Genomic DNA, 21,977 nt, shown 5'->3' on the forward strand with positions numbered 1-21,977 from the left:
GAAGGATCTTTTGTATCTCTCCGTTGCAGGACGGAGAGATACAAAAGATCCTTCGCTCCTACAGCCAAACAGGAAATTCTAAATTAAAAAGACAGTTTGCAGAATCAAACCATTAAATTATAGCCATTTGGATTAAATGTTTAGGAATAATTGGTAAACACTGATCAGTTTTTGCTCTCTCTCTATACAAAGTGAGGATTTTAGATAATAGAGGAGCTGTCCACTGATGTTTTTTTGATAAGAGACTACACTCATGGTATTCTTTCTGAGTCTTCACCAGTATCTCCAGTTCATCAGTCTTGTTGGGCAGAGAGTTGACATTCCCCATGATGACTGACGCCAGAAAAGGCTTATATCTCCATTTCCAAGACTTAACTACACCTTTAATTTACTACATTTCATAATAAATGATTGTACTCCACTTACTCCGCTACAGTTATCTGATTTACAATTTTATAAACACATGCATTTTGATAAAAATCTAAAAGTAGAGGTCAAAGGTCCTCAGAGGCCAAAGGTCAAGGTTACTGGCAAATCACGACTGGCAGGAAGTTTATGTGGAGGATCCCAATGATGCTTACAATGCATTTTTGAAAACGTTTTTGACACTTTATGACAGATATTGTCCAGTGAAAAAGTTTACACAAAATTCTAAAAAGAGTAGAAAACCATGGACTGGAGAAGGCTTGTAAAAAGAAAAACAAGCTATATAGGGAATTTTTAAAGCATCGAACAAAGGAAAGGGAGGATAATTATAAAAAATATAGAAACAGGCTGACAAGACTTAAGTCTAAAATTATCAAGGATTACAATGAAATTTGATTGCATTTGATTTTTCAGTTTAAGGTATCATGTGTTTTGTAACAATGTGAATTATTCAGTTAATGTAATGTATATAATGTATACATGTAGATGGTACAGGAGAGGCAAAAATAAGCCTTGGGGGGAAATAAAGCATTCATTCATACTGCAACCTCACAAAATGTGTCTTTGGCCATATTGGCATTTTATATCCAAAAGATCAAAAGTAATTTGGTCAGATGGTGAATTGGTGACACTAATACTATCATGACTGTACAGGTCTTCTGAGCTGTCCGGTTGAAGATGTGTGGGAAGCAACCTCATTTCAGAATTTAAAGCTTCTTGAAGCAACATCCATTTTTTTATATTTTCTACTGTCATTGCTTCACATGAGTCTGGACAAATGTGGATGTAAATGGTTGGTGGAGGTTTACAACCATGAGGCAGTGCACAGGCAGGCAGTGATGCAATGTAACTAAGTACATTTACTCAAGTACTGTACTTAAGTACAATTTTGGAGTACTTGTACTTTACTTGAGTATTTCCATTTATGTAACTTTTTACTTCTACTCCACCACATTTTGAGGTAAATATTGTTCTGTATTCACTACATTTAGCTGACAGCTTTAGTTACTTTTCAGGTCAAGATTTAACATAAATAAACATGATCAATTTCAAGTGATTAGCCATTTATTTGAATCAAACCTCATAACAGTATAAGTAGTTTAAAACTTTACAAAATTAAAATGCTGCTTACATAAATGCATCAATACAAATAATCTTATAATATATTTAGAATACATAAGACAATCTGTGTGAGGTAATTCTGCATAAGTACTTTTACTTTTTATACTTTAACTACATTTTGATGCTGATACTTTTGTACTTTTGCTTTAATTAAGTTTTGAATGCAGGACTTTTACTTGTAGTGGAGTAATTTCACAGTGTGCTATTAGTACTTTTAATTAAGTAAGGGATCTGAAAACGTTTCCACCACTGTCTATAGCTGATATCTCCAAAATTAAACAATCTCTTAAAAATAGCACTACAGGAAGTAGTAAAAATATGTGTTTTAGATTTTGGGACTGTGCCTTTAAGATTTTTTAACATGAGAAGACTTAATCAATAAAAAAGTAAACGTAACAGCAGCATCACTGATGTCAAGAGGCATGAAACTGCTCAAGGACAACATTTTAACTTTAACTAAAGTAAAGGTTGCTTGATAAACCTTAAAATCCCACAACAGTGTGATAATAAAGTGTTTTAAATCTGAATGAAAACAGGAGAATAAGTGTGAAGTAGTCTCTAGCTGCTGCTAAGAGTGATTAATGGTGCTATCAAGTGAAATTGCTCATAAAAAACCCACAGATAACACCTTTTTATAATCAACTTTAACGTTGCAAACTGAGGTTGCACTTTTAAGTTATGCTGCAAGTCATTTATTAGTTTAAAAATATCCCACATTCAGTATTTCACCCAGAGTGACCCTCTGCTGAAATTGGCTCCACTGAGATGCTGTAATTTGAGCCAGAGGGCTGGTTTCACTCACAGACTTCCCATTTTCCTCCAACCAAGACACAGTAGCGACTGTTCATCCCGAGAAGAAGAAATGAGGTGAAAGGTGTCCAACATGAGGAAGTCTCTCTGCCACCTCATGGTAAATATAAACGCTATTTTATGCAAATTAAGATCTTTTTGCGCTAATTTATAGATAAAAAGAAGTCTTGTGAGTTGACTACTCGGGGGTTGCCACCTGCTAGAAACGACGAGTCTGACTGGTCGCTTGATCAAATGAATCAATCAGATAATCCCATTTTTACTGATCAATCGATCACATGGCCGCGCGCAGACGCAGACGCTGCCCGCTGTATTTAAAGGGGACTCCTGGCAGCATCTGTCAATGGCAGAAGTTGCTGTAAAATCAGTGCTCCTCAGGTTAATGATTTGCTGGTTATCTCGTACTTAGTACTTGAGCGTGGAGTTTGGAGTCTGCCCTCCCCTCAGATAAAACATAATAGGAGAAGCTCATACTTGCTTCCTTTCTTTTTTGGCCCTTTTGTGCCACTTCAGCCGCGGACTCTTCTTCTGTTCTTCTGGCTGCAGAGAGAGGACACAATGTTAGCTCTATCTGTGTTCTTGCTTTGTGCAGTCTCCTCTGTCTCAGCTTCTGACAAAGGTAAGTTCATGGGTTGATTTCTGTGAGTTTGTGGTAGTGTGTGTGATGTTTAGGGCCAACAGGAACTTTCAGCAGAATAATTAATAAATGCTGAATTCACCTATTTGGGGTAAGGAAATGTCTATTTCAGGCTCAGTTAGTAGAAATGTGTTTATTTGTAGCTTAAAAGGACACATTGGATGCTTCTTCATAGAGAGAAAGTTGAACATTAAAGTGTCAAGCTTCATATTATTGTGCTGTAGATACTTTAAAATCCCCAAAATGGATGAATATTGTCAGGTAAATCCCACTGTGTGATCTTACAGAGCCCATAGTGTCAGCCTACTATTCATTCAATGGAGTGGCTTCACGTAGTACTGCTTTGTGACATCACTGATCGAAAAGAGGTGAAGGAGTCAAGGGAGATGAAACACAACATGAAGCAAAAAGCACATTATTTCTGCTGGTATTTTGCTTCTGACGTTTTCTAAGAATCACATCAGCTGTTGACAAACCCACCAAACTTTTATTTGTTGAATTTGAGCTGCTCATTGACCGGTGATGAAATCAAGTGACACGTCAGTCTGCCCTCCCTCGTGGCCTAATGTCACATCTGACTCGTCATTAATAGAGCAGAGGAGACTTTTATCTCCTGTAGGTTGAACACACCTTGTTGAATGGCCGCTGATTGAATCACCTCAATGCCATCCACACATACTCATTCAGCAAAAGAAACAAAAAATGAAAGAAGAGAAAGAGCAATTTGTAAAGTAGCTCTTATTTGCCAACACCTGACGTCTAAAAATAGCAGATGAGAGGTTATATAGCCACAAGTAAATGATACCTTTTTTAACAGGAGGTTTCAGTATGCTTTATTATTAAAAAGGGCCTGAATTAAAGAGATAGACAGCTTTTGAAGTTATTCATCACAGTGAACACAAAGTTACATGATCGTTGATGGCAAGGGAGTTAAAACTGTGTATTGTTGTCAAAACTAACTTATGCGATGCACCCATTTGCCACGGAGAAGCTCAGATATCTGAGATTTACAAATTTGCTCCAAACAACAACTTTTTTTTATTGTAAGAAACTTTCAAAATCACATAATACTTCCTATATTATCAAGGTTAGCTTATTGTTTGTTTCCCGGGTTTATAGTTCTGATCACACAGGCATTTCTCAGTACTCAAATGTAAGATTTTAGAGCTTGAATGCACCACAAAATAAGAGTTTTTTATAACAGTAACCTACAACTATGACATGAGGATGCAGTGACGAACAAATGAAGATAGCTGAATGCTCACTGTGATGATTTAGGTTTCTACAAGCTGATATTTACAAGGTTCATAGATGAAATTAAACCACTGGTTAGAGAAATGCATTTGCCAGCAAGTTGCATGTTGCAGAATCTTCACACTGCAGTAAAATAGTCTTATAACAGATCAGTTCCTCCTCTCGTGTTTGCTCACCAGCTGTGTTTCCTTTGTTTCTTCAGGTGCTGCTGGACCCCGGCTGAACAACAACCAGCTGTACAAATTCAGCTACAGCACTGAGGTGCTGGTGGACAGGACCAGAGGGTCAAAAGGGGGCAGTACTGGCTATAGGATCTCGAGTGATGTGGACGTCAACCTGGTGTGGAGAGGTCCCAGCAGCAAAGACGACCAGCTCATTCAACTGGCGGTATGTTGGTCCGATCACTTGTTGAGACAGGATGTGATGTCGAGAGTTAGAATAATCCTCAGGATATTTCTGAATGCAAATTATGAAAGCCAATTTCCACTAAGTTGATGAAAAAAGATCCTGTGAGTCATAATGACATATAATGACAAACTTTCTCAAAAATAATGACTTAATGCATCAAATATAATGACTTTGTACAGAAAAAAGTGTATCTCAAAACAATGAGGAACATTCTCAAAAGCGATGAACTCATTATTTAAGTCATTATTACGACATAAGTAAGTCAGAATCAGAACCAGTGTCAGAAATACTTTATTTATCGGGGGGGGGGGGGGGGGGGGGGGGGGAATAAAGATATGTACAATTAGAAATATAAAATGTAAAATAATTTGGAGTAAATAAAATAAAATAGAGATAAGTAAGGCAAGGCAAGGCAAGTATATTTGTATAGCACCTTTAAACAACAAGGCAATTCAAAGTGCTTTACACAAAACATAAAAGCATCGGAAAGAGACATATATAAAATGACATTCAAATATAACATTTTTAAGTTGAAAACGAGCAGATGAAATATTAAAGAAAAAATATCAAATAAAAGTCTTCATTCTTGATTGAAAAGGATTTGAATATGCACAATAGAATAAAAAAGAAATATATATAGGTATAGGTAATATGGGTACACATACGTGTATATATGTAATATCAGTGTAACAAATTGAAATTGAAATATTGCACGTGATTGTGAACTGTGTTAACAATGCAAAATGTTGCCTAAGAGTAGTGCAGGCTTTATTCGCACATTAAATCATCTCTCATTCACAGATCTCAAATGTGAGGATCGAGCCTGCGTCCGTCCGATCAGAGAAGAAGAACGTCCTCCATGGAGCCACTACAGAAAGCGTTTTGGGGAAAACCAAACTAGCAGCTCTGACTAAACCTTTCTTGTTGCATCTGAGAAATGGAAAGGTAAGAATGTTTAATACTTCTTGTTATGTTAAAAGGTTTTTAATCATCATTTTAAAATGCTATCAAAATTACATTTATAATCACTCAAGGCGACAGTTCCTGGATATTATGATTACATAAGCAGTGTTAGAAAGTCAGTAGTGTACTTCTAGCAATGTACAGTCTTAAGAGGATTAGCGATGATGCTGGAAGGGGAAATCCCAGGCAGATGTGTCTTAGTGTGTGTGTGTGTGTGTGTGTGTGTGTGTGTGTGTGTGTGTGTGTGCAAAGGTCAGCTGGTTCAGAGGGTCAGTGAATGAATGAACAAGCCTGACTGTAAAAGTGGCTGAAGGTTGGTGGATAAGGTTCACGCTGTCGTCTTACTTACTGTCAGATGTTTGAGGTTACTTTTATCACTGTATCCTATCCAATAATGCTCCACAGAAAAAATAATGGCAGATGTTAAATTTAAAGTCTCAGAGGAAGACATGAAATTAGTTTATAGTAAAAGAAAACTGCTAGTAAGATGGTGAATATAGTTGTTTAAAGGTGTAATGTGTAAAATCTGACCATATCCTAACAAGGAGCAGCATTTCATGTAATAAATATAATAGATATCCCACAACATTTTGAATGGAAATGAAGCAATGTAATCTCAAAAGAAAAGTGGAACCCATTTAATGTCTTTCAAGCAGGAGGCTGGTGTCCCATTGTTGGAAGTTAATTAATTAAAATAATACATTTTGGATACAATTTGAGACCCCTTTATTAAGAATTGGGACCAACATGTCAAGCATGAAGAAGAATCAACATAGTAATGTTATTGGTTGTACACAGACTATAGACTGTATATATATAATGGACAGAGAGAGCGTCTCCACTTCTGCCTACTGTACAAAAGAAAAGCCGAAATATCCCAGATACGGCCGCTGCAGTCTGCTGGTCATTAGAGCCAGAGTCTGCACAGTAGTGAGCCTCGGTAGTGAGTTCCTGCCTAAAACACCCAATCAGAGCATGATGCGAGCTGTCAATCATGATCTTACACCGTTTTTGTAGCATCAAACACCTACATAAAAGGAAAGTTATCAGAAAAATGAACACTAGCATACATAAGCATGATGAGAATTACCTGAAATGACGGAAATTATGTTCAGAAATTGATTTTATGTGTACATTGAGTTTTATTTTGGCTCACGTCCCTTGCACTGACATGAAAGGGGGCGGGGTTTATGACCTGCCCTGCAGCCAGCCACCAGGGGGCATCCATCTTTACATTCAGTCTGTGGTTTCACACAATGCCAGGCCTTCAGTGGTGTACAGAGAGACTTCAACAGCATATTGAATGTATTATGTCTTACTCTGAAAAGTATGTGTCACAGTTGTGTAGCTTCTGTACATCAGGTTGGGAAACTTTCAGGGCAAATAAACTGGTTCAGAGGGGAGTAAAGATTGTGTGAACAGGATTGAGTGTCTCCCCTGGTGTGTTGTTTATACTGATGGCAGGCTGCAGCAGGAAAGACACACAGAGTAGCAGTGAAGCATCTATTTATGGTGGTCCTTGCTGATATCGCGGTTGAGCGCCACAAATAAATTACATACTGTATGGGAGACACTGTAGGATGATGTAATAGGCTGCTTTCTCCACTCATGAGCAGGACACAGAGTCCATTATTGAACCATCGTTTGGAAACCGAACTGTGTGGTGTGATGTGATATTTCCAAAGATTAACTAAACCCATTTAACTGAGCTCTTGTTTCATTGTTTGAATATGATATCAGCAACAGAGGAGAGCAACAGACTGACTCGTCTTTCATGTGGTCAGTTCTGTGTACCGAGAATATAATTAGAGGTTGAGACAGGCTCTTAAAAATGTAAGGTGCTAATAGCAAAATATTCTTGTTTTGTTTTTGATCTGCACTATATCTTATCACAATATCTTATTTCTGCATGTAGTGTAAATAGTCTCTGATGTCATGACCATGCATTTGTGTACACATGTGTGCAAAGAAAACTGACACTCTGAAAGTCTTTGTGAGTTGTTGCACGTACAACTCTGTGGGTCGCTTCCATTTTAACTGTTAGACAAAATGTCTTGGAATTCATTGTTCATACACATATATAATGCAGTTTCACTTGTTGTCTTCTTTGTAGACAAAAGCATTTTATTCCTACTGGGCCGAACCTGCAACCATCAAGAACCTAAAAAGAGGGCTGGCCAGCTTACTGCAAGTGCAGCTCAACAACGGGAAGGTTATCGAGGTAAACGGCGCGATAACACATCACATTTATTAATGTGTTTGAGATTTCATTACATGTAGCTAATGTGAACAAATGTAATGTCTGGGGACAGAACGACGTGTCTGGAAGGTGCACAGTCCTGTACAGGGCAGTGAATGATCAAGTGACCAGAACCAAGATCCTGGAGACGTGCAAGACTGCAGAGACCGGGTTTACCACACACAGTCAGGTACGTGAGAATCCACACTGACTCATCCTGCTAAAATGTAAACGTTATTGAGTTACTAATGAATCATGCTTCAGTAGCCGTGTTTCCATCAACATATTTCTATGCACATTTTGAAGAATCGTATGAGAGAAGCTTGATGGAAACATCAAAATTAAAAAGAAACTTTCGAGAATGTGCATAAAAGTTTTTACGCTTACTTGAGGTTGTTTTTGTCTTTTCCCAAAAATCGTTAATTCGCTAAATGGGAGAGGGGAATGCTTTAACTCATGACTGATCAGCTGTTTCCGCTCTGCTGGTCAAGATGAGCTGACATGAAAGAACAATTATAAGTTGCCCAATTGAATCTAATTCCCGAAGACATATTTTCTCTCATGTGTGGCCAAAGTTGTTCGATTATCAACCTATTTTTTGTTAATTTTTCTCTTTTGCTCAACCTCTTCATCTACTGCTTTCTGTCTTGCATAATCTCTTATTCTACTGTTCACTGATGGATTAACCTCCAGCAATACATTACACTGCCATCTTCTGACAAAAGTACATTCATGCAGCTTTGTTTAGGCTCTAAACCAGTTGATGGTAACGTCCATAATTTGCATTTTCTTTAATGCGAGGAAATCAGGTCGGCTGAGTCAGTGATCTCTTTTTAGTCTCTTCTTAAAACATACTTTTATCGGAGAGCCTTTTTCTGATTTTAACTTCCCCTTTCTTTAAATTGCACAGAATTATGTCAATTTCTAACATCACTTTTATCTGTTATTTTATGTCTATTTTTAACATGTCTTTGTAAAGCACTTTGTAACATGTGTTTAGAAAAGTGCTCTATAAATAAAGATTATTATATTATTACTATTAATGTGACATTTCAAAATTTCACTTCAAAATTAGTTTTGACTTTAATGGAAACGTGGCTAATGTGTCCCCCTTCAGGTGTTGGGTGTGAGCAGGAAGTCCAGTTCTGTTACAACATTCACACTTGAAGATGGTTTCATCCGCTCGGCCGTGGCTGAAGAAGCTCACTCAGTGGCTGTTAACGCCCGCAGATCTGCTGCAACTAAAATCGTGTCCAGGTAAATTATCTTAACAAAGATTAAATGTATGTGTCCATTTCTTAATAGGAGCACATTTTAAATTGTAATTTCCTGCTTTCCAGGCAATCCCTCACATTGGTGGGAACAGAGGCCGGACCGCTGGAGGCTGCTGGGAAAGATGTGACTGGAGTTGTCAAGTCAATCGATGCCAAACTGGCAGCTGTTGGAATCGTTGCGGAGAAGGTCAAATCCCAGTGCAAAGGCTGTCCATCAGTGAGTCACACAGCAAATCTTTACTCTCACAAACACATTTTAGCCAAGGCATCACTTTATAACACCCAATGACCCACTTTTAGAGTCAGTTTTTGGTCTATTAGCTGCATATTTCATTTACTCTTCTCCTCCTATTACCTTATGTCTGATCTATTTGTCAAGGCCATGGATTGTTTAATGTTGAAAGACTTATGAAAGGAACCAAACTACAACAGTAAAAAATTAAGTTGTTGTGATTTAATATATCATTGTATAATGTCACTTTAAAAGATCAGGTCTTTTCTTTGCTTACTTGTAGAAGTCATTATTACTCATAAACAGATTAGGAATAGAAACTCCAATATTCAGTATACAGGTAAACAAAGCTGCTTGGACATCCAGAGACATTTATTGAATCAGCACAACTAACATTTTGGTGCCTACAGACTGTTAACCCTTTATCAGGCAAAGAACTATATTTGGTAACTTCAGGTAATATTTCGAGAAAAAAGTTGCAAATTTACTAGATTAAAGTGGCAAATCTACCAGAAAAAGTTGCAGATTTAAGAGATTTAAAGTGGCAAATATGTGCGAAAAAAAGTTGCAGATTTACGAGAAAAAAGGGGGGAAAAGCAACTTTTTTCTCCCAGATTCACCACTTTAACCCTTAATAGGGCACTCATTGAAATACTTGCAAATTCCAAATTCCAACCCTAGAGAATATTGGAGGATATTACAAACTGCCAGAATGTGTAAAAAAACCCCATATGAAAAAAATATTTTTTGAGAAAAAAGTTTACGAGATTAAAGGGGCATATCCACGAGAAAAAAATGTGCAGATTTATGAGATTTAAAGTGGTGAATCTGGGAGAAAAAAGTTGCTTTTTTTCCACTTTTTTCTCTTAAATCTGTGACTTTTTTCACGCAGATTTGCCACTTTAAATCTCTTAAATCTGCAACTTTTTTTCTTGTAGATTTGCCACTTTAATCTAGTAAATTTGCAACTTTTTTCTCGAAAGATTACATGAAGTTACCAAATATAGTTCTTGATAGTGCCTGATAAAGGGTTAAAGGTCCAGGCTGTATGAGCCTTTATTAGGAAACGTCTGAATGGCACTGTATTAGTAAATAGATATGGTGTATTTGTGTACTGTAATCATTGAAGATGATCTCTCTTCTAATCCCCCCTCCCCTGTGTTTCCCCTCTTAGCTTTTTGAACACTGGCAGACTCAAAGTAAGCAGCTGGAGCCGGCGAGCCTGTCCAAAGCCACAGCTCCTCGCAGCTTCCTGGCCCTCATCCAGAGCATTAGGAAGGCGTCCAAGGACGACATCCTCAAAGTGTTGAAGAGTGCCAGCAAGACATCTCTGTAAGCAGGCTCCTCCTTCTCTCCTGCATCTTCATTTACTTACAGAGTTTGTCACTCTGCAGTTTCTTTAAAATTAGTCCAATTTTATTCACCATCATTTGTGTTGACCTTCTTCCTGCTGATTTCAGACCTCAGGTTGTGGATGCTGTGACCTCCTCTCAGACTGTTGCATCTCTGGATGCCATGCTTGAGTTCCTTAACTTCACAGATGCCAAAGGTTTGGTTCTGCAGGAGAGGTTTCTCTACGCGTGTGGCTTCGCTTCACATCCCAATGAGAAAATGCTCGAGGTTCTGCTGGTGAGCGTCACCTTGTCAATAACAGAAATGAAACCTTTTCTTCCTTATGAGAGAAAATAATTTTTTAGTTTGGTGTTCTGCCTCAGAAAAAATCTTCAAAATTAATTCAGAAAGAAGATTAAAAAAGCCACAATTTGGTGAATGTTATATTCAATTTATGGACATTAATTACCCATTTTTTTATGCTTTTGTTTTTTTTTACCTATGGAGTGCCAACTTTTTCCTGAATTGACACATTGCATATCCTTATTCTCTTTATAAATATTTTTTTTATTTAATATATTACTTTCTGCCCTTAGAATATAATGATATCTCAAACTAATTACATTTTTTCAGAAAGCCCTAAAAATAAGTCTTCAAAACTAAATTATATTATACTTTAATATATACCGATTGAATGTTTGCAGTGATTTTTAATGAGAACTGTTTCCTTTTCAGGATATTTCGAAGGGAAAGATCGGCAGCACGGACATTAAAGAGTCAGTGGTGATCATTATGGGAGCCCTGGTCCATAAACTGTGTCAGAAAGGAGGATGCAACTTACCGGTGAGTTCCCAAGAAGATAATAAATAATAAAAGTGTCCTTTACTAATTATACAAATAAAAATTATAAAGAAATTAAACAAAATCAGCTGAGTGATGATCTTCTGCTGTGTGTTTACCTCTCAGACTGTGGAGCAGGTGAAAAAACTTATGTTAGAAGGTCCCGACAGCACAAAGGTAGAGTCCGAGGTCCAGATGTATCTTCTGGCTCTGAAAAACTCGCTGCTCCCCGAGGCCGTCCCCATCTTCACCAAATACGCAGAGTCAGAGGTGGGAGCTTACAACACCATCTCCCTCACTGCCCTGCAGAGATACGACGTCAGTCTCATGAGCGATGAGGTGAGCCATAGTGCACAAAGCACCTAACGTGAACTGATGTTAATGAGTATTAACTATCATATGACACATCTAGGGATGGGAATAATGAATCAATGATCAACATTTTACCTTTGCACATCAGGCAGGCCTCCTCACTGTCCGCTTTTAAAAGAAATCTTAAAACCCATTTTTATTCACTGGCTTTTAACTCAACATGAGCCTTTGTTCTGTTTTATTTGTTTTTATTTGTTCTCTGTGGTTTTTTAAAATTAAGTTTAATTTTAAAATTAAGGCTTAATTAAAACCCACTTTTATTTATTGGTTTTTACTCAGCATGAGACTCGCTTTGTTTTAGTTGTTTTTGCTTGTTCTGTTTTTATTGTTGGTCTGTCCTGCCATGTACAGCACTTTGTATCAGCTAACGCTGTCTTAAAGGGCTCTATAAATAAAGTTGATTTGATTTAATTTGAATTAATGTTCTTTAAGAATTTGGTCGATCACGTGGAATTTTTAATTGATCTGTGTATTTTTTTATCTTAATTTTATCTATGACTGCGTATCAGTACTCATTGAACTGAAACACGCCGAGCGTTAAACCAATAATCTGAGAATTAAATTAAGTCGGATAAAGCTACAGTTTTCACACTGAAAGTTGCAATAACAATTATAAAACACAGAAATACAAGAGTATTAATTTGAGCAAAACTAGCTTACTGTATAAAACCTTGCTAGCATGAATTAATACGTTTAATTTTATCCAAAACTTATTTAAACACAAAACACACTTAAATATGCTAGATTACTGTGAAAACTAACCTCATGCCTCTTCGGGGGCTAAAACATAAAACATTGAACTCCTTGACGTTATCTTTACAGTATCACCTCACGTGAGTTAGTGTTACGATCGCATCTGTTATCAGAACAGGCTTGCATAGTACTGTATATATATCTTTTATTTTGTCCATGTGTGCATGTTTTTATACATGCTGGAGTATGTATAAAAACATAGCGATTAATCGATTAATTGATCGTTAATGTTATAGATGCTCGAGTTGGCAGGTTTTTTCCAAACGCCCATCCCTAACACATACTGAAACACAAAACATGTCTCTGATCTGTAGGTGAAGCTGACAGTGAACAGGGTTTACCACCAGAATCGACGCATCTATGAGAAGAACGTGAGAGCTGCGGCCGCAGACGTCATCCTCAGTAGCAACCCGTCATACATGGAGGTCAAGAATCTACTTCTCTCCATCGGAAACCTGCCTCACGAAATGAACAAGTACATGCTGTCCAAGATCCAGGACATCCTCCGCTTTGAGATGCCAGCTAGGTGTGTTATGGGACGTCCAATGGACCATTAAATAAAGAACCAACCTCCTTAGTGTTGTGCTGGTGCTGGTAGTCTTGGAACCATAATCTGGTTAAACTGCTCACAGCTTTATTTGTTTAATCTTTTTTTTTCTTTCAACAGCATGTTGCTGAATGAAAAGACATGTCTTCATCAGGGGCTAAATAAGAATGCTTGGCTACAAACCACTTTCATACAATGCAAAACATTTTCAAACAAAACAAGGGATCCTGGAGGCTCATTAGTAATCAAGTAATCACATAGATCACTTGCAGAAGGTGTGTTTCCACTGAGTACTTTTTGGAAAGAGTGCTACGCCCACTAGTTAGTTCCCCTCAGCCTCTGTTCCCATACAGGTACTTCTGTAGTGGCTAACCAACGGATTTCAAATGTGACGTAAATAGTTCTGCAACACTAATATGATTATTCAGTGACAATATTGACTATGACGTCAGTGATGCGACGTTAATAACAGACCGGCACAGCAAGTCCAAACAGTCGAGACATCAACATGGAAGGAGAGGAGTTGGTTTCTCGTTCTTGAATCTCTCTAGTCTGCTTTGCTTATTTCTTTTAAAAGTGTCGCTGTTATGTTGTGGTTGTGTCGAGTTCTCTACCTGAGGCAGGTACTTTCTGAGCCGCTCCCTGAGCCAATAATCGGTGAAGTTGAGCAGATCTTGAGCAGATCCTCTCTCCCAAGTCACACCCATAGCGGCTCACTAGAGGGAAAAGTACCTAATGGAAATGTGCCTATAGAGTCCTGTGCAAAAGGCTTGTTTGGCCCCTGATTACACAACAAAATGTTGGGCTTTTGGTTCAGCAACATGCTGTTAAAAAAAAAAAGAAAAGATGTCTTTTCGTGGTCCTCCTTCTGCAACAAACATCCAATGGACTACCCAAAATGAGATTTTTTGGTTTAACAGTACCAGTAAATATTGCAGAAATTTATTATGTCATGTTTTTTTCTTCAGCAAAGTTTTACGACAGGCTATGAGGGACATGATTTCTCATAACTACGACCGTTTTGCAAAAGTTGGGTCATCGTCTGCGTACTCAGGATTCATGGCACGTAAGTAGTCAAACACTCATCTCCAAGCCTAAAAAATCACTCACTATACTCTCACAAGAGAGTAGAGTATGAGCTGAAATGAAGGAAAATGTTTATAAAATCTATGTCAACCAACAAAGGAAACTATCTACCTTTAGCTCCTCAAAACTCATAATTTTGCATCTGGCTGTTAAAATAAATAACATTACTACAGTTATGTGCTGACTGACTGATATGAACACTTCTTCATCCTCCTCTTACAGAATCTGCTGATGTGACCTCAACATACAGTTTGGACATCCTGTATTCAGGCTCTGGGATCCTGAGGAGAAGTAACATGAATATTTATGGTGCAAGTAATGTAGCAATGCTACATGGACTACAGGTAAGGACACCACAGAATTAAACTGAAGTTAATTACAGTAAAAATATACAAAACAAGCTTAGCAGGTCTGTTGCATGCATTTGCATTTCAGTCTTTTGTTTTCTCTTTTTACTCTTTTAATGCATTTTTAAAGCGCTTTTAACTGACTTTCTTTATAAAATATATGAAAATGATTGTGTGTATGTGAAATATCAGAACAGATCATTATCAAAATGTTACTTTAAACTACACTGTAAAAAAACATAAACAATAGCTACTCAATAAAATTTAGGCAACAGATTGCACGCAATATTATTAATTAAATCTAACTAAGTTACAAGTTGAGTTGATAACAACTTAACAGGAAGTGCCTGTCAATTAAAAACAGACGAATTCTATTGTGTTGGATTCATTCAAAATTCTCTTGATTTAGAATAACATACACATAAAGATTATATTTAATGTGATCAAAATAAATAGATTCTATCTCAAACATTTTTATATTAAAGTTACTTAAACAACTGCCTCAAAATCAAGGACGTATTTATATTTAATACATTTTATCAAATATATTAAGTAAAATGAAATGACTACAGAATCATTTATTACAGTGTAATGTGGATATTCTTCTTCTCTTCCAGGTGGCGATTGAGGCCCAGGGTCTGGAGTCACTGATTGCTGCCACGCCCGACGAGGGAGAGGAGGATCTGGAGTCATTTGCTGGGATGTCAGCTCTGCTGTTCGACGTGCAGCTGCGGCCCGTCACCTTTTTCAAGGGTTACAGTGACCTCATGTCCAAAATGTTCTCCATGACCGGGGAGCCCATGAATGTCGTAAAGGGTTTAATCCTCCTGACTGATCATTCTGAGGTAAGCAGCTACAACTGTGTTGCTCAGTGTTTGTAGTCACATGCTGTCGGGCACTACATTTTACATTTTATTTTATTTATTTTTATCCCATTTTTAATTTATTTTATCTTATTGCATCTTACTGTTATATTGTTTACTACATCTCTTTGTATTGTGTTATCTATTTATTGTTTGTGCAGCACTTTGGAAACCCTGTGTTTGCTAAAATTGTGCTATATAAATAAAGTGGATTGGATTGGATAGTTTACATCCAGTATGGTCATGAAGGAGAGTGACAGCCAGTAGCTATGAGTCATAGATGCAACAAGTAGTGGACTGTAGGTCCTTGTGTGTCATTTTATCTATCACCATCTTGGATCTTTGGAGCTAGAAGTGACCATATTTGGATGATCACTTCTAACTGGAATGCAAGAAGCAGCCTTGAAACAAAATGTTCTTGCAGGAAAAATGAATGACCTTAAAGTGTCATTTAGCACAACTTAAAACACATTGTAAAAGGTACAAGTTCAAGACAAAAACAAAACAAAAAGTGCAACATAGAAGTGACCTGTCGATCAAAAGCATAATTTGCTTAATGGTCTGTTTTACTCTTAATGGGAACCTAATTTAGAAAATAAACATCATAATGTTTTGGGGGAGACTTGAAACTAACAATTGAGACCATAAACTCATTAGGTAAATGTTTACTGCGGTAATAAATCAAGTGAGAAGTAGGGTCACTTCTTATAGACTTCTGTATGATCTGACTTCTTTTTACAACCAGTGGAGTCGCCCCCTGCTGGCCATTAGAAATAATGCAGGTTAAAGGCACTTCCACATTGGCTTCACTTTTCAGACACGGAGGTTACATCCACTTTGTTATACCATCTATGTTTGCTGTCTGGAGACAGCTTACTGTAACAAAGTCATTTTAGTTTCCTTAATGTAATAATTCACATTTGGCAGCAAGAGGGTCTAACGGGTCAATTTGGAAGGCACTAACCCTAAACCTGTTTTGTCACGTAGGCATGACGACTTGTTTATTTGGACAGATTTGCACAGTGTGTGCACGCAGAGACAGATAGTGAATGACTCAAGTTAATAATTTCCATTGTGGAGTGGAGTGTAGTGAATCTAAATGTAATTAAAGGAATCTTAATTATCAGTGGAGTGAGACATAACTGCATTTTGTTTTCTCTCCTGCTTATCTTGGACCTCCAGGTGATCCAGCTGCAGTCCGGTCTGAAGGCGAGTGCGGAGTTCCAGGGAGGATTAGCCATTGACATCTCTGGAGGCATGGAGATCAGTCTGTGGTACAGGGAGTCCAAGACCAGCGTCAACAACAGGTACAATCCAGAGACGATACAATAAACTACTGTTGCAGGTGTTCTTGTCCTAGCAGAATTGGGGCAAAGCTTTTACATAATGTCACGTATATAGGTCACAGACTTGCGTACAGCCTCGTAGAGATACATTATCTCACTGAGTACGTTTGTGAAGTACTGTATGTACAGTATGATGAAATACAGCTGCAGGGCAAAGGCCTTCGTGATAGACAGACAATTCATAGAAACAATCTTTGTGACTGAAAGGAAAGTTATTCTAGAGGGTTGAGCTGTGTCACCACGCTGCAAATAGTTTTCTGTTGATGTTGGATTCATGTGAACTTGAGACGGTCTATAACTGTTGTCTGATTCATTTGTTCCACCGGCACGTTGGACACGATCCAGTATTGTGCTTCACGTCTGTCTCATGTGTAGGTTTGTGTGGATATGACGTCAGCTCTGTCTGGTTCTCTATTTTAAAACATTACAGTCAACACACAACAGTAGCGGCTGAAAATGGAGCACATCATCACGCTGGTATCGGTTAGCTCGCGGCATCTGGTGATGAAATGGGACTTAAAGAGTAATGCAGCAGATTTTTTTTTACATTCAAATACGGTGATTTTCCTTTGTGAGACAGATCTGCATCAACTCAGTACATTTAAGTACACACTACATTACGTAGTACAGAAACTTGAAACAGTTTTCACTTGTGTTTTGGTCGGATATTCTGTGATTTATAATGCACTTTTTAAAATATATATAAAAAGTTCTTTGCAGAAAATATTTTTATACTTATAGTAGCAAAGTAAATTACTTTATTTACATAGCACATTTCGAACAGGTCAAACTGTTAAAGAAAATGATAATAGAATTTTTTTTGATCAAACTAGTCAAGAGTAAAATACTGTTAAAACAAAAAAAAAGTAAAATAATAAAAATGAGAATCATCTTTATTGAATTAGCATTCATGATAAAACCACAAAGTTATAAAACACTACATAAAAACCAGACTAAACAGATGGGTTTTTAACTTTTTTTATTTTGACAATGCATCAAAATAAAGAATACCCTGCAGAAGAGCCTTATAATTGTGCTTGCATTGATAATTGTAAGTTTCCACTAAGAATTATTTTACAAAAGTTCGAAAAGAAGGCATTTTTACTGGGGATCTATGTTCAGGTGCATGTAACAAACAAGGCTATGTGATAGTTCCCAGCAGTTTTGAGGAACACATATATTATATTTCTATTTTTCAAGCCTTTCCCCTGTTTTTTGTAATTCACTTTTTATTGCTTTTCAACAGTGCAACAAAAGGACCAACACACATGAACTTGAACAATGACAAGAAAAAAACAATAATTAACAATAATTCCCGACATAAGAGGAGAAAAAACCCCCAAAAAACCCAAACAAACAAACAAGCAAAAAAAAAACACAGAAGAAAAACATACTCAAAAAGAGACACTTGCATAAACTAAACTAACACAAACATAGAATTAATTAAATATGTCTACATGTACTTTCTCTCACAGTCTCTTCCCTACAACATATTAGACATTTGTCTTTTTCCTGCTTTTTGACCACTGCTGAGGGTCACATCTTGGATTTGATCTCTATAATGATTTGACCCGTGTGTGCAGGGGAAGGGCAGAGGCAGGTGAATGGATCAGCATAGTTGTACCTCTTCCACTCTGATAATAGACTGGCAGGCTATCTATAGAAGCAGAACAAACCACACTGGCATCTATGCCAAGGCATGTCTCCACGGGCAAAGTTACAGAGGTTGGATGTTCGACCGGCTGGCACACACTTTTAATTGAAACTTAAGGAGAAGTTGTTAAATGGTGGTTAAACTTTGGTTGTTAGTATTCAAGCTTTACTGGGCTTTTAACAACAGATACAAACTGTATATTTGGAAATACATGGTCACAGATGAGGGCCATCTGTCACAGGAGTCGTAGTAAAAAATCTCTTGAACATGAACACTGAAGGAATACTAACCGGGAGAAGCTGGACGCCGTGACACTAATGGTGGTGAAAAAATAGCTCCCATGATCCCTCGACACAGTGTCACCAAATACCATCTTCTGTTATTGTTTCGGTTTGGGACCCCTAGCAGCAGAAATGATGTGTAGTGGATTTAAGCCGTCAAAAACAGCATTAATTTTATTAATTTGGTTAGAGTCTAAGAAGAGCAACAATATGTCACTCTAAAATGACACATTAATAATAATCACAATGAACAGTCTTCACCCCTCCTGGTCCTTGCAAAGCAAACTTATTGCACAAATCCATGTTTATAACAGTTGGGACATTATTTTTATGTGAAAATTGTGGAAATTGTTGTGTTTTTCTAAACATTTCCTGTGTAATACATTCACATGGCCTTTCTAAAATGTGATTTCTAAAATATATTACAATATCTCATGTGTAGCTCCATGTAAATTCAATTGCTGGCATACTGTATGTATCTTTGGGCATTTACCATGTAAAATATTTGTATTTTAAGATAAGATAAGATAAGATAAGATAAGATAAGATAAGATAAGATAAGATAAGATAAGATTTTATTTATCCCGCAGTGGGGAAATTTAGTTGTCACAGTAGCTCAAGATATAGACACATAGATATAGAAGACAGAATAAAGAATATAAAAAATAAGACATTTACATACATTCTCTACACATTATATACATACATTTATGCTATTTGGCATTTATTATTAATATATTTTTTGTGTGTGTTTGTTTTCTTGAAAGTACTTTGCATTTTACAGGTATTGCACATTGGATAAAAATATATTTTTGCATGTTAAATAGGTTAAATAGGTTGTTGCATGTAGTAGTCTGAACATCAATAAATACATATATTGAAATATATAAGTGATATATGACATAATAAAGAAAAAAAGAAGAAAAAAAGGTATTATATGAACTTTAAAGGTAAACTATGCAGGATGTATAGATTCATGCAGTAATAAAGACCCACTGAAAGTATGTGGTTCTGCAGAGAGCCGTCCCTCTGCCTGTATTTCCTATTTTCTGTTAGTTTTGTTCTGGGATGTTTCTGGGCATCTCTGTTAGGGCTCAAAGCTACAAAAATAGCAGACACAGTGCCAAAACAATGCACCTGTTCCATAATGAGAGTGAATCTGAGGTTTGCTTTCACTTTTGTCAAAAAACAAGAGTTGTGTTTACAAACAGCAAGTTCCTGCATAGTATCTCTTTAATGAAAGAGTTTCATGTATTGTTTTTCTGTCTGTTGAACCCATCTTTACTTGGTTTTCCCTTTGTGGTTTCAGGGGAGCTTTAGTCGTCACTGGCAACGTTACAGTGGACATGGACTTCATGAGAACTGGTGTTGAGGTCAGCTTCGAAACAGAGGCATCGCTGGACTTCATCACCACTGTCCAGTTTTCTGAATATCCCTTCCTGGTGTGCATGCAGATGGACAAAACAACCTTCCCTGTCAGGTATTGTGAGACCCTACATGTACAGAAAATATTTCAATTTGTTTAGGGGTTTTATTGTTGAATCTTCATCCTAATTCTTGATGTTCTGCTTTCAGTGAATCCTTTACCAAGTACGAGAGCGTGTCATCAGGGAAGAGTGTCACGTCAAGAAAGAGCAAGAATCTGCTCATCCCAGGCTCTGAATTCCCTCTCCACCAGGAGAACTCGAACATGTGCAAGAAAGTTTTTGACTCCAGCTGGTAGAAGAGATAAAACAAACTATCCAGGAGCGAATATTGTCATCAAAGAGTGTTTATTGCAGCTATCGCACCTCAGCCCCACACAGTGAAAGTACGCAAGAGAGAAAAGTGGTGAATGTTTTTTTTTTGGGTTTTTTTCAAACAACACATGCAAAGTTTACATTCCTGTGAGTATTTAAGTTTTTTTTTAATTTGACAATTTTGTTTGAAATCAGGAATTTTTGCAGTGTCTTTTTATGGATTTCCTCAAAAAATGTATTTATGATGGGCACACACAGGATTTATGTTCTGTTTGATGGGTTATACTCAACATGAATAGCACCATTGTAATTATCCCCACACAGTTACAGTAAAGATGTACATGTAAATATTACACAGTGGATTAACTCCCCCATTAATACAAACACTCTTTCCTGTCAACATTCCTCTGTTTTTTAATTAAATGTGTTTACAGAGGAGTAATTTATTGTTTTATGTTTCACTGTTCACACACCTGCAATAACTTATTGAGCAGAGTAATTATAATTAATTCCATGTTTTTATAATCATGTTGGTGATTTTGAATCATTCCTACAGAGACGGAGTGTGTGCGTTGTCTTTACTTTGTATTTGCAAGATTCAAGGCTAATCTCCAAAAGTCAATCCATCAACACTTGAATATATTTTTTGTACGTGGCTGTAATTGCTCTGTTTGTCTTAAAAACATTTGGGTAGTTTAAAGACATTTTGAGCTGCTCTGAACTTGTGTTTTCATATTTAGAGATCAGTTTAGATTTGTAATTGGCTGACAATAAATGTGCAGTGGAAACACTTTTCTTTTTGACCCGACTTATGCATTTAGATAGAGCAAAACAATGTGTATGAACAATTGCATAATATGTATGGCAGTGGTGGAATGTAACTAAGTACATTTACTCAAGTACTGAACCTAAGTACAATTTTGAGTTATGTGGGCTTCGCTTAAGTATTTCCATTTTATGTAACTTTATACTTCTACTCTATTACATTTTGAGGCAAATATTGTACTTTTACTCCACTACATTTAGCTGACAGCTTTAGTTACTTTTCAGGTCAAGATTTAACATTTATATGATGAATGATCAATTTAAAGTGATTTGATTCTTGTTAATGAGGCCTTATAACAGTATATTAAGTAGTTAAAATTAGTCGTGAATTAAAATGCTGTTTACATAAATGCATTAGTACAAATAATCTAATAATATATTTAGAATATATAAAACAATCTGTATGGGGAGATTCTGTATAACGAGTACTTTTACTTTTGATACTTTAAGTACATTCTGATGCTGATACTTTCGTATTTTTGCTTCAGTAAGCTTTGAATGCAGGACTTTTACTTGTAGTGGAGTACTTTCACAGTGTGGTATTAGTACTCTTACTGAAGTAAAGGATCTAAATACTTCTTCCACCACTGATGTAGGGTTGTAGGGAGTCACTCTCTGGGGACTCCC

General features: G+C 36.9%; 1 protein-coding gene across 1 annotated transcript; it reads left to right on the plus strand.

Moving 5' to 3' along the window:
• The first annotated feature begins 2,772 nt into the window (after nucleotides 1–2,772).
• On the plus strand, nucleotides 2,773–21,328 carry mttp (microsomal triglyceride transfer protein). The gene is made up of 18 exons (XM_059340742.1): nucleotides 2,773–2,977; nucleotides 4,452–4,636; nucleotides 5,459–5,602; nucleotides 7,734–7,841; nucleotides 7,933–8,049; nucleotides 8,977–9,116; nucleotides 9,200–9,350; nucleotides 10,540–10,697; nucleotides 10,826–10,994; nucleotides 11,433–11,540; nucleotides 11,664–11,876; nucleotides 12,977–13,188; nucleotides 14,178–14,275; nucleotides 14,518–14,639; nucleotides 15,260–15,487; nucleotides 16,688–16,812; nucleotides 20,096–20,266; nucleotides 20,362–21,328. The coding sequence occupies exons 1-18, from the start codon at nucleotides 2,917–2,919 to the stop codon at nucleotides 20,507–20,509; spliced, it is 2,658 nt and encodes an 885-aa protein (XP_059196725.1). The 5' UTR covers nucleotides 2,773–2,916; the 3' UTR covers nucleotides 20,510–21,328.
• Nucleotides 21,329–21,977: the final 649 nt, after the last annotated feature.

This window comes from Centropristis striata, chromosome 1, assembly GCF_030273125.1.
Source record: "Centropristis striata isolate RG_2023a ecotype Rhode Island chromosome 1, C.striata_1.0, whole genome shotgun sequence".
Lineage (NCBI taxonomy): Eukaryota > Metazoa > Chordata > Actinopteri > Perciformes > Serranidae > Centropristis > Centropristis striata.